Source organism: Vipera berus (assembly GCF_964194415.1).
Source record: "Vipera berus genome assembly, chromosome: 2".
NCBI lineage: Eukaryota > Metazoa > Chordata > Lepidosauria > Squamata > Viperidae > Vipera > Vipera berus.
This window is the reverse complement of record NC_138203.1, coordinates 198173531-198188544: the sequence shown is the minus strand read 5'-3', so window position 1 is coordinate 198188544 and position 15014 is coordinate 198173531. Positions and strand designations below refer to the sequence as shown.

The window sequence follows — 15014 nt, the reverse complement described above, 5'->3', positions numbered from 1 at the left end:
CTGTTGTCTAAAGCAAAAGGGCCCTGGAAAACAAGATTCACAAACATAAAAAGTGGGGATACGCCTGCACCAGCCTAAAGTAATGAACAGGGCAGGGATGGGAGGCAGCGGGGGTGGTGGTGGTTTACTTGACTCTTAACACCAATAGACTGAGGTTGACGGAGTGTGTCAAATTGCACAAAAGCAAAACTGCTGCGGGTTGTTGCTCGCTTCATTCAGTACATGTTTTGGAGATGAAATCAAAACACCGTCATGAGGGCACGGCAGCAAAGTTGCCCGGACACGTTCCTGGTGCGCCATCGGAAAAAAGCGGCGAAAGGCTCCCAGTTCCGAAATCGCAACGATCCGAGCATGCGCTTTGGAGCAGTTCTTGGTGCAAGTCAGTATCTCCCCCCCGCCCCCCGATACGCCGTCTTCCTTCCCGTTGTTTCTCATCCCCCGTTTCCCCCTATCGCAGGGGTAGGCAACCTCGGCTCTTTTATGACTCATGGACTTCAACTCCCAGAATTCCTGAGTCAGCTATGCTGACTCAGGAATTCTGGGAGTTGAAGTCCACGAGTCATAAAAGAGCCGAGGTTGCCTACCCCTGCCCTATCGGCTCCAGGAGGGGGAGACCGTCGCGAGGTTAACAGCCCCGCGCGCGCGCTCCCCAGAGCGAAAGGGGAGGGGGGAGGGCGGACCGCCTCGCGGTCGGAATCTCGCGAGAGTCTCTCCCGCCTTCCCCCTTCCTTTAGACGGGTCAGGATTCTTCGAGATCTCTCTCTCTCTCTCTCTGCGCCGCCGCTTCGCCCGTCCCTTCCCCCCCCCTCGCGAGGAGGCAGCCGGTGTCGCGTGCTGCGGCAGCCCATTTAAACAGTCGGAGCGGTCGCTCCGAGTGAACTGCGGAGGCTCCTGCGGCGGACGGGTTTTTTCCCTCATCAAGGCGGCGGCGCCGGCCAAGATCTCGGCTCGGCTCGGCTCTCGTTTTCTTCGCCTGCCCGGCAGCCGGCCCCGTCCGATCTTCCTTGTTTAAGTAGGCCTCTCGGGCCTCTCTTTCTCTCTCTCTCTCTCTCGCCGGCGTTTCTCTCCCTCGTCCCCCGAAGGCACCATGTCCGTGCTGGGAATCGATCTGGGCTTCCAGAGCTGCTATGTGGCGGTGGCCCGCGCGGGGGGCATCGAAACCATCGCCAACGAGTACAGCGACCGCTGCACCCCGTGAGTAAATTAATCGGGAGGGGGGGGCCGCGAAAAAACAAAAACAACAAAAACCTAAGGCGGAAGCTCCGGGGCATTGTGGGGTGGGGTGGGGTCTCGGTGGCGGCGGGGAAACGCTGCAGAGGGGCCGGTAGCCCCGCAAACCTGTCACCCCGAGCGCGGGTGGCCTAGAGAGTACGCTCGCATCTTCCCTTAAGCTAGGGGGTAGGCAACCTTGGCTCTTTTATGACTCGTGGACTTCAACTCCCAGAATTCCTGAGCCAGCTATGCTGGCTCAGGAATTCTGGGAGTTGAAGTCCACGAGTCATAAAAGAGCCAAGGTTGCCTACCCCTGCCTTAAGCTCTTCGTGGAAGAGGGAAGAGGTGATTTACCCCACGGAGCGGCCACACCTTTTGGTTTTCAAAGCAGAGGGAAGCGGGGGGGGGGTGTAAAAGAGTGCGGCCTTATTAATTCGTGAGTAATGCAAGGTGCTGCGCCTAGGAGGAATACTTTTCTCCTCCTCCTCCTCCTCTCCCCTCCGGCCCACGTGTAGGTAGGTAGGGAGAAAGGTAAGGAGGGAATGAATGGGTTCAGCACCGTCCAGCGGAGCTTTAAAGGGGAGGTGAAAGGAACCGCGTTTAATTAAATTAATTTGCCCTGCGAACCGCCCTGAGTCCCTCGGGAAAAGGGCGGTATATAAATCTTAAATCTTAAATCTGTCAATCTATCAATCAGTCAAATGCGCGCGTGCTTCCGAAACGGCCGTCCTAAAAACTGCGGCATGCCTCGAGGTGTGGAGGAGGAGCGCTGCGATTCGGAAAAGATCTTAAACCGACGGCGGCCTGGTCGAAAATAAAGCTTAATCGATCCCACCCCCAGGAACTTTTAAAATTTGTATCTACCGTGATGACTCGGTGTTGTTTTTTTTTTAAGTTTTGATTTTATTTTTCTATTTCGCCTTCGCGTCGGTTGGGCGCGCAAGGAGAAAGGCGGTTATCGTTTCACATAAGTGAACGTGGGCGTCCTTCGGCAGGTGTAAAAAGGTTCGTTCAGTTTGAGGGAGGGAAATTTCGTTTAGGAGATTCATCGGTTTGCTTCCTCTAGTGCAGGGGTAGGCAACCTCGGCTCTTTTATGACTCGTGGACTTCAACTCCCAGAATTCCTGAGCCAGCTATGCTGGCTCAGGAATTCTGGGAGTTGAAGTCCACGAGTCATAAAAGAGCCGAGGTTGCCTATCCCTGCTCTAGTGTAACCTCAAAATTGGTCTAGAAAGATCCTAGGTAGAAGAACTGTTTTAAAGATATGCCCTGTAGACAAAGTCAACTTGTAAAATATATGCAGCGCAACAGAAAAATATGGTGAGCAGAGAGGATTGGACTTTGGATCTGTAGTGGATGATTAGCGGTAACGTTGTCAAACGTATTCATTGTTTAATACTGGCATCAACAAAATGTTGCTTTCCCCTCAATCCTTCATTATAATTTTGATATTTTTATACAATTTTAACTCACAATTTTTGTGTGCTTCTTGGGTCTGATAATAGATGTTGCATTTTGGTATTTTCTTTCCAAGGCTGCTCTTTTCCTTCCACTTTTTTTACAATCTTGAATGAAATGAAAAATTCCATTCTATTTTATTTTGTTTAAACAAACGCACTACTTTAAGAAGAACGTAAATTGGAAGAGATCCAAAGAAGTGCAAGACTGGGAACTGGTTTCTTTATGTTTGAAGAGAAGGTTGAGAGGGAATATGAAAACGGTTCTCTTATATTTGAAGGGGTGTCATACAAAAAAAAAGGCTATGACAGACAAAGCATAATTGTATTACTGTTACAAGAAAGAAGATGGTAATTGTTATTTTTAAGTTTACAATGGAGTGGTTGACAGTAGAATCAATAACGAGGTGGTGGGCTTTTTCTTTACTGGATTTGTTTGTTTTTATGAGGAACAGGAGATTGGATTCCATTATCGTACCTAAATTATCTCTTGCAACTAACTCCCTGCTTTCCTGGGAAGAGGTTATTTGTCTTCAGGGTGATAATTTTAGTTTAGTGTGGTTTGTGCGATATATCAGATGGTAACTATTCAGTGAGAAACTTGTTAGCAGTGTTTCTGAGATCAGGTTTGCTACTGTGTTAGCTCAGTGTAGTAGTGGGGAACATTCGATGCCCTTAATTCTTAATCAATCCAACCAGCATGCCTAGTTGGAGTGATACAGGTTGTAGTGCAGCAGCATACAGAAAGCCAGAATTCTGCTGTAAAAGCTTTGATTACACCAAGAAAATTAATTCAGACAGGTTAATGGAAGCAGCCATAGTGTACTGTAGCTATCCATTTAGTTGGCTTGTCGTCTGATGCTGCTTCCACTTTCCTTGAAGATGCTAGAAACCCCTTTTAAACACATTAAGAGATCTCTGTGACCTAGTATTTTGGTGTGGGAAATTCTATATTTTATATTAAAAAACCTTGAAAATAGGATCATTGTAAAATCTGGATTTTAGAAAAGATAATATTGCATTTTGGATTTCTTTTAAATTCTGTATTCTCTACGTAGTTTTCATATAAATTTTCCATTTTGTAAATTGTTATAGCTGCGCAGTATTTACATTTCTGATTTTTTCTCAGTTTAATCTATTACATGCCTATGCAGGTCCTTCATCCTTACTTATGTCCTCATTTTCATCTGTGCATCTTTCTCTTTCTTGCTGTATCATGTTCAGTGTTTTTTTTATATATATAAATTGAACTTGTTCATTTCCAAGACCAATTAATTGCAAAATTTTCCTAAGAAAAAATGTCCTGAAAATGAGGAAGTTTAGTTTTATGTTTCTTGATATTTTGAATATATCGGTTCATTTGTTTCAGTGATCTTACGCCATGAGTTTTGTTAAAAGACACATTACAGTAGTAATAGTTTAGATTCTTGGCTGGTATTAGCAAATTTGGAAAGAAGAGGATTTAAAATTTGATACTGTAGAACATGGGTCTTCAAACTTGGCCTTTTTAAGACTTGTGGACTTCAACTCCCAGAATTCCTCAGCCAGCATGCCTGACTGAGGAATTCTGGGGGTTGAAGTCCACAAGTCATAAAAGGGCCAAGTTTGAAGACCTCTGCTGTAGAATATATTGCTGAGAAATATATGTAAGAGCCATTTGGTGTAGTGGTTAAAGTGCTGGCCTAGAAACCAGGAGACTGAATTCTAGTCCCACTGGAAAGCTAGCTGGGTGCCTTTGGGCCAGTCAGTCTCTTTCAGCCCAACCCACCTCACAAGGTTGTTGTTCTGGGGAAAATAGGAAGAGGAAGGAGCACGTATGTTCCATCATGTTGAATTACTTATAAAGGCAGGATAAATTATTTTTCAGTGACAGGCAATGTGAGTTTGGGCAGTACTGCATACTGCTTTATTCTGTACAGGTAGTCCTCGACTTACAACAGTTCATTTAGTGACCGTTCAAAGTTACAATGGCAGTGAAAAAAGTGACTTATGACCGTTTTTCACACAACCATTGCAGCATCCCCGTGGTCATGTGATCAAAATTCAGGTGCTTGGCAACTGACTCATGTTTTTGACAGTTGGAGTGACTTGAGGGTCATGTGATCAGCTTCTGCAACCTGACAAGTAAAGTCAATGGGGAATTCAGATTCACTTAACTGTGTTACTAACTTAACAACTGTAGTGATTCACTTAAGAACTATGGCAAGAAAGGTTGTAAAATGGGGCAAAATTCACTTAATAAATGTTTCACTTAGCAACAGAAACTTTGGGCTCAATTATGGGCATACGTTGACCATAATATGTGTGTGTTTCTGCCTGTATAATTTGTAAGTAGTGAGGACAGCAATAAAACAGGCACCTCTTTTCAGTAAAGTTCCATTTGTATACATTTTTCATGGGATATGTTTGTGGTTTTCATTTTTTGAGTGAATTCCATAACACATGTCTTCTGTGGAATGAAATAGCAAGTATACTAACTTCTCTTAATCAGACACAGAGCTTTCCTAACTATTGATATTATAGTGTCGTACAGTCAACCAAATGTTTAGACTGGATTTGGCATTTTTGTCTATCAAGTCTGTCCCAAAGATTATTATTACTAGCAAATTTTATCTGCTATCTCTTTGTTCAAGGTGACTCTGAAGATGACTTGGAAAAGACAAAATAGTATGTATGTTGTCTCTTCCGGTTCCCTGAAAAATCTGTTTCTTAAAAATAGGAGACACTTGGGAAAGATTTACTAGGAATTAGTTCTGTTGCAAGAACAAAAAAAACCCCTTAAATCCAAGTCTGTAACATTATGAATAATAATCCTAAAATCATTTGTCTAATTTATCTATAAAAAAGCTCATCCACAAGAAAAGCTAACTTCTTGGAGAAAATTATAGTAGGTGGATTGTGTTGAATGGATAAATGGTTGTTTCAATAGAAGCAATTTTAATTTACCAAGGTTTATTTATTTATTAGCTTTATATCCCACTTTTCATACTTTATAAGTAACTCAAGGCAGGGAACATACATAATATTCCTTTTCTCATCCTATTTTCCCCACAACAAGATGACACAAACCTCTTAGGAAATTTGTTCTCATTAAAAAATAGATCTTAATAATAGATTCATTGAGTGCACATCATTAATTCAGTTTCATATTATTTAAGCTTACACATTGAAACTATATTGAAACTGAAGTATTCTGATCTAATTTTTAAAACTATTGTTTAAATGTTATATTAGGTCATGTATATCATTTGGACCCAAGAACCGTTCAATTGGAGCTGCAGCCAAGAGCCAGGTAAGGCTTTTATATATATATTTTTTGTAATTCTACAATCGCTAGAAAAACATGAAAACACTGAATCAACAAATTTTTTGTGTTAAACCAGATGTGTTAAATATTTTGTTTTCAGGCTTAATGAATTTGACTTGTTGAAACATTTATGTTTTCTATACTATGTTTGCTTATCCTATAAAAAGTATCCTAACTCGGTGAATAAGTTGAAGTGGAATCCAAATGGGAAATTTTTATAGTGGAGTAAACTAATGCCAATACGTCTCTCTTGTGTATTTCTTTCCTATTCTGGTTGTTTCACTGTTCTCAGCAATTGAATTTAAGGAGAGATTTAATCGCTAAAATAGGGCAAAAGTATATACTCAAAAATTCCATTCCTGATTCTGGATAAAAGATTTCTAGAAAAATACAAACAACACCTTAAAATTTCTATTGGCCCATTCTATAGGAGATGAAGAGATAGTCTAAGAGCTGAATTGTTTCAACATAAAATTACAAGGGTGTTGCAATACCCCTCTTATTATGATATGCCCTTATTTTATGGTTCTTGCATAAGTTCATAAGTGGCATGATTTAGTTATGATTATGAATGATAACTATCTTTTGCTTTTAAATTTGAACACTATTAGAAGACTATTGTGCTTTAGCCAATTATGGTTGATTTGTTAAATAGGGTCAGCTGCAGTGAGTATTTAAGGGGACTTCATGAAATTTCAAGGATATAGACTTGAGTGGAAAATAGATAAACTATCCTCCACAAAGGTAGTAGAAAATAATTTCTATAAAACTGCGCCAAAAATGGTAAGGATACCGGGTACCAGGAGCTGAGCTCAACTTGAGGAAATCTTTGTCTTTTCATATAGAAACTATATTCAGATGTATTGGATGCCTTGTAGGTGCCTGAAGCAATCAAACGTTAACTCAGTTTATATGTTAAAACAGAAAGTGCAAATTTTTATTGCAGCTATGTTTCATTTTCTTTGTTAGGATCGTTATGTTTTAAAATGGAAATAATGACATGGCCTGCATTATAATATGCAATTTATGAGAAGGTTGACTTGCAACACTCAGATCAGGTGGTTGTTAACAAATAGAACATAACAAAAAATTGTTTAATCTTTTTTTTTTAATTGAAAAGTTTTAACATACAATTTTCCTTTAAAAAAACCCCCCTCCCCCTCCCTTCACCCTCCCCCCCTACCTCTCCCCCCTCCCCCCCTCCCCCCCCCCCCGACTTCCCAGAGCTAAATACAAGGTATATATAAAAAAAGCAATCATAAACAATCATATACTAACAACTATAAACTCTAAAATCCATCACTCTCTAACTTATATAGGATAGAACAAGCCTTAATAATATTAAATATATATATAAAAAAAACTAAAAGAAAAAAAAGAAAAAAGAAAGAAGACTTATTCAAATGCTACATAAAACTTTTTAACCCTATACTTATTCTGGATAAATTCGATCCATTTTCTCCATTCCATCAAATAGCGTTCTTGCGAGTGATCTTTCAAATAGACCGAAATCTTCGCCATCTCTGCCAGGTCGGAAACCTTTAAAGTCCACTTTTCTATAGACGGCAATTCCTCTTTCTTCCAATACTGACCTATCAAGAGTCTTGCTGCCGTAATTAAATTCAACATCAACTTAGCGTCCACAACTGTAGCATCTGTAATTATTCCCAACAAAAAAAGTTGCGGACAAAACTTTATCCTCTGTTTAAAAATCTTCTGCATGTTCCACCAAACTTTTATCCAAAAGGCCTTAACCTTTTTACATGTCCACCATATATGAAAATATGTTGCATCTTCATCACCGCACCTCCAACATTTTGGCTGATAATTCGGATACATACTTGCGAGCTTTTTAGGATCTAAATGCCATCTATAAAACATTTTGTAAAAATTCTCTCTTAGATTTTGAGCTTGTGTAAATTTTACGTTCCTCACCCAAATCTTTTCCCACGTGTCCATAGTAATAACTTCCTGGATATTTTGGGCCCATTTTATCATACAATCCTTAACAAGTTCTGTTTCTGAATCAATCTCTATCAACGCAAGATATATCCGTTTAATATGTGCTGGTCCCTGATTTCTAATTTGCTTTATCAGATTTTCATCAGTCATTGTAAAACCATTTTTCTGATCTTCTTTCCACCTGGCCCGTAACTGAGTATATTGAAACCAGTTTTGAACAACCTTCTCTTCTCGCAAGAGGCTATATGATTTCAAACACCAGACATTTCTTTCCAAACTTAGGATCTCCTTGTACGTAGTCACATCATGTTTGAAACCAGCATGTATATTTTCTATTGCGTGTTTTGGAATTGCCCACAATGGTATCTTACAATCTAACTTATGTCTGTACTTCTTCCAAACTCTCAGCAATGCCTGTCTTAAAATATGCACTCTAAACACATTGTCTACCTTCTTGTCATACAACAAATATGCATGCCAGCCAAACAACAAATCATGGCCCTCAAGATTTAATAATCTCTCTTGTGTCAAATTAATCCAATCACTTATTCCTACTAATGCAGCAGCTTCATAATATAATTTAAGATTGGGCATTTTAAGCCCACCTCTCTCACGAGTATCCTGCATAATCTTAAGTTTAACTCGTGGCTTTTTCCCTGCCCACACAAATTTATTGATACCTCGCTGCCATTCCTCCAGATTAGAATCTTTCTTAAGAATCGGTATCATTTGAAATAGAAATAAAAATTTGGGCAGGACATTCATTTTCACTGCTGCAATTCGTCACAACAAAGACAATTGCAATTTTTCCCAATTCTCCAATTCTTTTTGAATTTTCCCCCATAGTTTTTCATAATTATTTTTATATAACTTTGTATTAGAGGGCGACAAAAACACCCCCAAATATTTAACCCTTTTAACAATCTCAAATCCAGTTAGTCCTTCTAAAAGAGCCTTTTGCGAAACTGTCATATTTCTGGCCAAAATTTTGGTTTTCTGTGTATTAACTTTAAATCCAGAAACCTTCCCATATTGTGTTATTATCTCCATCAGGTCCACAACAGAGTTCTCTGGCTGGGTCACTGTAACAACCAGATCATCTGCAAATGCTCTTAATCTATAATCCTGATCTCTAATTTGTATCCCCTTAATTTTTTCCGAATTCCGTATTTTAACCAATAATATCTCTAATGTTAACACAAATAACATGGGCGATAGCGGACACCCTTGCCTTGTGCCCTTCTCAATATTACATACTTCTGTCAAGCTATTATTAACTATAATTCGGGCAGTTTGTTTTTGATATAATGCCCTAATCGGTTGCAAAAATTTTTCCCCAAAATCCATTTTGTCTAAAACTTTCAACAAAAATTGCCAATTCAATTGATCAAAAGCTTTTTCAGCATCTAAGAAAATTAGCGCCGCAGATATCTGGTTGTTCCTTTCCAAAAACTCTTAACACATCAACTATATGCCTCACATTATCTTTCATTTGCCTACCACTAATAAACCCCGTTTGGTCCCCATGAATCACCTGTTGCAGAACCCTCATCAGTCTATTAGCCAAAACCTTAGCAAATATCTTATAATCTGTATTTAAAAGCGATATCGGTCTGTAATTTTTAACTTGAGTAGCATCTTGGTCTTCCTTCGGAATCAAAGAAATAAAAGCTGTTCTCCAAGACGGTGGCACCTTTCCCCCCCTCTGGATTGTCTGGAACAGTTCCTTCAACGGTTTTATCATCTCTATTTGTAAATTTTTGTAATAGACCGCAGTCAAACCATCCGTACCTGGTGCTTTATCCACCTTCAATTCCTTAATTGCTGTAAAAATTTCTTCTTCTGTAATCAATTGATTAATCCCTTCTTTTTGTACTTGCGTAAGAACCGGGATGCTAGCATTCTCCAAATATATATCAATGTCTTTTTCATTAATTTTCTCCTTAGCATATAATTTAGAATAAAAATCCACAAAAGCGTCCTTAATAAGGTCCTGTTGAAACACAACCCTTCCTTTATGCTCAATCTTGTCTATATTAGAAGCTCTTTGTTTTTTCCTCAATCTGTAAGCTAACCATCTACCTGGTTTATTAGCGTTACAAAAAGTATTATGCCTGGCAAACCGCAAATTGGTTGCCACTTGGTCAGCCATTAATTTATCAAATTGTCCTCTTAACAATTTAATAGCCTCCTTAATCTTCACATCCTCTGAGTTCAAAATCAAAGCCTTTTCTTTTTCCTTTATTTCATTCTCCAATTCTCTCCTCCTAGCTTCCACAGCACGTCTATGTTTATTATTCATATATATCAACACCCCTCTCATGTAGGCCTTGCTAGCATCCCAGACCATATCCATAGAGGTACCTTTGTTCATATTAGTTTCAAAAAAATCCTTCATCCGCTGTTTGCATTCTTCCACATTTCTCTGATTTCTAAACAAATTCTCATTTACGCGCCACGAGCGCCTATCTCTTTTCTCCTTATCAATCTCTAACCAGACTGGACTATGATCAGAGATAGTTCTTGCACAAATCTTCACCTTTTTAGTCCTCAAAAAAAAGTCATTAGTCACCAAGATGAAATCAATCCTCGAAAAAGATTGATGTCTATCAGAATAAAAAGTATAATCCTTTTCCTGCAAGTGTCTCTCACGCCAAATATCTCGCAATTCCAAGTCATCCTTCATTTCAAAAAAAGATTTAGGCAGTCTAGCATGACTTGGAATGCGCTTAAAAGCTCCAGCCTTATCCATCTGTACATCCAAAACACCATTCCAGTCCCCCATAAAAATAAAAGATTTATAATCCAACTGGGTAAGCTTTGTTTGAAGTAAACTAAAAAAGTCAGCCTGTTGTTGTTGATTAGGGGCATACAGTCCAACTAAAAGCGTCTTTTTGCCTTCTAGCAACAAGTCTATCAGTACGTATCTTCCATGCTTGTCTGCTTCAATTAAGTCCGCTGTTATAGCACTTTTAATATAAACAACCACCCCATTTTTCTTATTCATTGCAGAGGCAACAAAATGCGTACCCAGTCTTGAGTTCAATAAAAACTTTTGGTCCATAGCCCTAATATGCGTTTCTTGCAAACATATAACATCTATCTTGAATTGTTTTAAATATTGAAAAACTTTCTTTCTCTTCTGTGGTGAATTTAGTCCATTAACGTTCCAAGTCAAAAATTTAGTTGCCATGCATATCCTCCCAAAGCTCTTGAAGCACTGCTTTGATAGGACTATCTTCTTTAGGCCGTGCTCCTCCCACTGCTTGGCTATGAGTACGTTGTGAAGATTCCGAAGACTTTTGCTGGTCTTGTTCTTTTATTTTCTTTGCTCGTTTTAAAGCAGCACGCGTTACCCTTTGCTCTCTAAGATCATCCAAAGAAGTTATAGCTTGATCTCCTCCAGCACCATTTTCCTCTGCTTCAGCCTCTTGATGTTCTCCCTCTCCAGGTCCCTTTGCTGCTTCCAGAAGTGTTAATGGGGTTGCTTTTAAAACGTTATTATAGAAATCACGCGCTTGCTTCACAGTAATCAGCCGGTACCTTTTGCCTTCATGCATCACCATCAACCCCTCTGGAACCTCCCATCTGAACCTTATATCTCGTTGTTTAAGCTCATGCACAAGAAATGTGAAGTCTTTCCTTTTCCTTAAAATCTTTGGAGGAATTTCTTTTAAAACCAAGACTTCTTGCTCAGCAATCACAACTTTAGCATCATAGGCAGCTTGTATAACTTCATCTCTAATTTCTCTTTTTGCAAAGTAGACCACCACATCTCTAGGCAACTTTCTCTGTCTAGCAATCCATGAATTCACACGGAACACTTTATCCATAGCTTGTCTTATTTCAGATGCTGGCTGATTCAATACCACTTCGAGAGCCTCAGAAACCAGCTGCTTTAAATCTTCCTTAATATTCTCTTTTAAGCCTCTGATTCTAACAGCAAACTGCATCTGGTAATATTGAGCAAGACTTAATTCCCTTTCCATTTTGTCTCTTAAATCTTCATTCTCCCGTACTTTTGCTTCTAATATGGCATTCTTTTGAGTCAAATCATCCACTTTTTCATCCAAATCATCCACACATTCCGCCACTTTATGCACTGAAGACAAAATGTCTACCTTCATCACGCTGTACTTCTGTTCCATCCTCTCTTCTATTCTCTCCTCCAGTTTCTCCAATTTCTCCTCCATCTGTGCAAATTTATCACCCATTGATTGATTAATTGATTCCAAAAGTTTATCCAGAGCATCTCGTAAGTCCTTCGGTGTCAATACATTAGGAGGGTGCAACGCCTGTAATGATGATTGTTGCACCGGAGAAGATCCACCACTCCGAAGAGTTTTAGGGGGAGGTTTAGCCGCCATCTTTAACTTTCACTTATGACGCACTTTCACTTAAAGTTTAAAAAATCCATCAAGCTCGAGAGTAAAATAAAATAATCCTCTTCACCTTTTCCTCTTGTACCGCTCTGCCTGCTCCTTTTAATCCATAGTCCTTTCTTCAGGCAGGGGTGGTCGCAGACGCCTGGCTCTGCTCCAAGAAGTCTGGAGCAGAGACGCCGGCCAGCTGGGAGCAACCCAGGCTTCGGGGGAGTTCAATCCTTCAGCCGCCCAAGCTCCAAGCTCAGGCGGCCCCGGAGAACTCTACCCCTACCTGGGGCCTCACCCCCTCCTCTTCTCCCGAGGAGGGGGCTTCAAATTCGCCCGAACAGCTGATCGGTGCTGTTTCGGGCGAAAAAACACACAGCTGAGCCGCGGGCAGCCCGGGAAGGCTGTCTCCGTCGCCGCGGAGCCACCGGAAGTCCCAAAAAAATTGTTTAATCTTTACATGGCCTTAAAATATAAAGGAAATTGTAATTAATAAGACTTAACCAAAGAAATATTTAATACCATCACTAGTTTTTATTTCATTAAGGTTGTATCAGTCCTACCAGAAAGCAATGCACTGAAAGGTTTGTAGTTGAGTTAGTGAGTTAGTCATAGTAAGAAAATTGGGGTGCCACTTTCAGATGGAGCTGGGATTGTTGAAAGGAATCCTATTATCTAATTTTCTTGTGCAGTTGTTCATTTAACAATTGCAGTGATTTGTTTAACAATGTGGCAAAAAGGTCATAAAATCAGGTATGACCCAAAAACTGTCTTGCTTAGCACTGGAAATTTTGGTCTCAGTGTAGTTGTAAATCTAGGACTACTTGTTGGTTGAGTAAAGTTCCTGAACAACAAATCCTCAATATAAAATATGGAAGGAACGGTTGCTGGAATTGGGTTTAATGAAGAGAAGGATGAGGGTTGACATGGTAGCAGTGTTCCAATATCTCAGGGGCTGCCCCAAAGAAGAGGGAGTCAAGCTATTCTCCAAAGCGTCCGAAGGCAGGACAAGAAGCAACGGATGGAAACTAATCAAGGAGAGAAGCAACCTAGAACTAAGGAGAAACTTCCTGACAGTTAGAACAATTAACCATTGGAACAACCTGCCTCCTGAAGTGGTGAATGCTCCAAAACTGGAAGTTTTTAAGAAGAGACTGAACAGCCATTTGTCTGAAATGGTATAGGGCACAGGTCTGCAACCCGTGGCTCCGGAGCCGCATGCGGCTCTTTCAGCCGTCTCCTGCGGCTCCCAGTCCTCTGCCATGTGCAGTCCAAAAAAAAAAAGTGGGACTAAAAAAGTTCAACCAATCAATTCATATATGCAGGGTAGGTGCATATCTCGCCTTGGCTCCACTCTTCAGTCAAATCCTGTTCTGCGCATGTGCACACAATTTTTGCGGCTCCCAGTTTTTCCTTTCTTTCACTGTTTCAGGTTGCTGACCCCTGGTATAGGGTTTCCTGCCTGAGCAGGGGGTTGGATAGATGACCTCCAAGGTCCCTTCCAACTTTTATTATTATTAAGTATTATTTTGAATGTGCTATTTCCGATATGTGTTCAATATCTTACGGTTGTTTTTCTGACTGTATTGTGTAGCATACTTTGATACCTTACAAGAAAAATGTGTGAGTTTATATACCATGAAAAAATTATAAGATTCTATAAAATCATTCTTATACTTTTTCTTCAAAGTCTTTCTACAGCTTACTATAAAAACGTTAATGTTCTGTTACATGAGGCTAAATTCTGTTCCCTTCTAGGTAATTTCAAATGCAAAGAATACAGTGCAAGGTTTTAAAAGATTTCATGGTCGTGCATTTTCGGATCCTTTTGTTCATGATGAAAAAGCTAAACTTGCTTATGAGCTTGTCCAGCTGCCCTCACTTTCTGTTGGCATTAAGGTATGACTTTGAATGTGTACATATTAATTGCCTGTTTACAAAATTAGAGTACTGTTTGGCAGAAGAGAAAAAAAATAAAATCAGGGAAATACAGATATTATTCAAATCTTAAGAATTCAACTGCTACAGTCTTCCTTAAAGAGATGGGAGTTGGGTGGCTTATAAATTATTGTTGTCGGACAGTTAGCCATATGTTTAGACTGGATTTTTGTCCTCGTATCAAGTCCTTTCCAAGGACTTGAGATAGGCAGATGTTGTTTATTAATATTAAAATTAAACAATACAGGATACAAGCTGTTCCAAGTAAATTTATCTTTTGCGGTTGACTGAGATGCATTCTTTGAGATAAAATAAGTATGATTAGAATTTATTCTCTTAAAAAGATGAAAAATAAAGCATACTGTTGATTGCTCTTTTGTGCTTATTTGGAAGAAAAAGGGAGAAATATATTGTATTTATATATTAAACCTATTGTTAAAGGTGTAGTGGGGAAAATTACTTTGGAAAATTACAAATTAAAATGTCATTTTGTTTCTAACTAAGGTTAAATATATGGAAGAAGAACGAAACTTCACAGTTGAGCAGATTACAGGAATGCTTCTCACTAAACTAAAAGAAACTGCAGAGAATGCTCTTAAAAAACCTGTAGTTGACTGTGTTGTATCTGTAAGTAATCTGTTTTTGATATTTTTTTAAATTTAATTTTTCTAAAGGTTATGAATGAAATTGATTACAGCTTTGTTATCTAGCGTCCTTAATGATGGTTTATCATAATGCCTCAGGCTCTACAGGGGGGCTGATATTCTT

The 15014-nt window shown here is 39.5% G+C and overlaps 1 protein-coding gene across 1 annotated transcript in view; it reads left to right on the top strand.

Moving 5' to 3' along the window:
* Positions 1-753: 753 nt before the first annotated feature.
* HSPA4 (heat shock protein family A (Hsp70) member 4) overlaps positions 754-15014 on the top strand; it is a 34092-nt gene continuing 19831 nt past the window's right edge. Inside the window, exons 1-4 of the mRNA XM_081320711.1 lie at positions 754-1194; positions 5904-5961; positions 14067-14207; positions 14751-14873. Of these exons, the coding sequence (XP_081176837.1) occupies positions 1088-1194; positions 5904-5961; positions 14067-14207; positions 14751-14873 (429 nt within the window). The 5' untranslated portion in view covers positions 754-1087. The remainder of the gene's footprint in view (positions 1195-5903; positions 5962-14066; positions 14208-14750; positions 14874-15014) is intronic.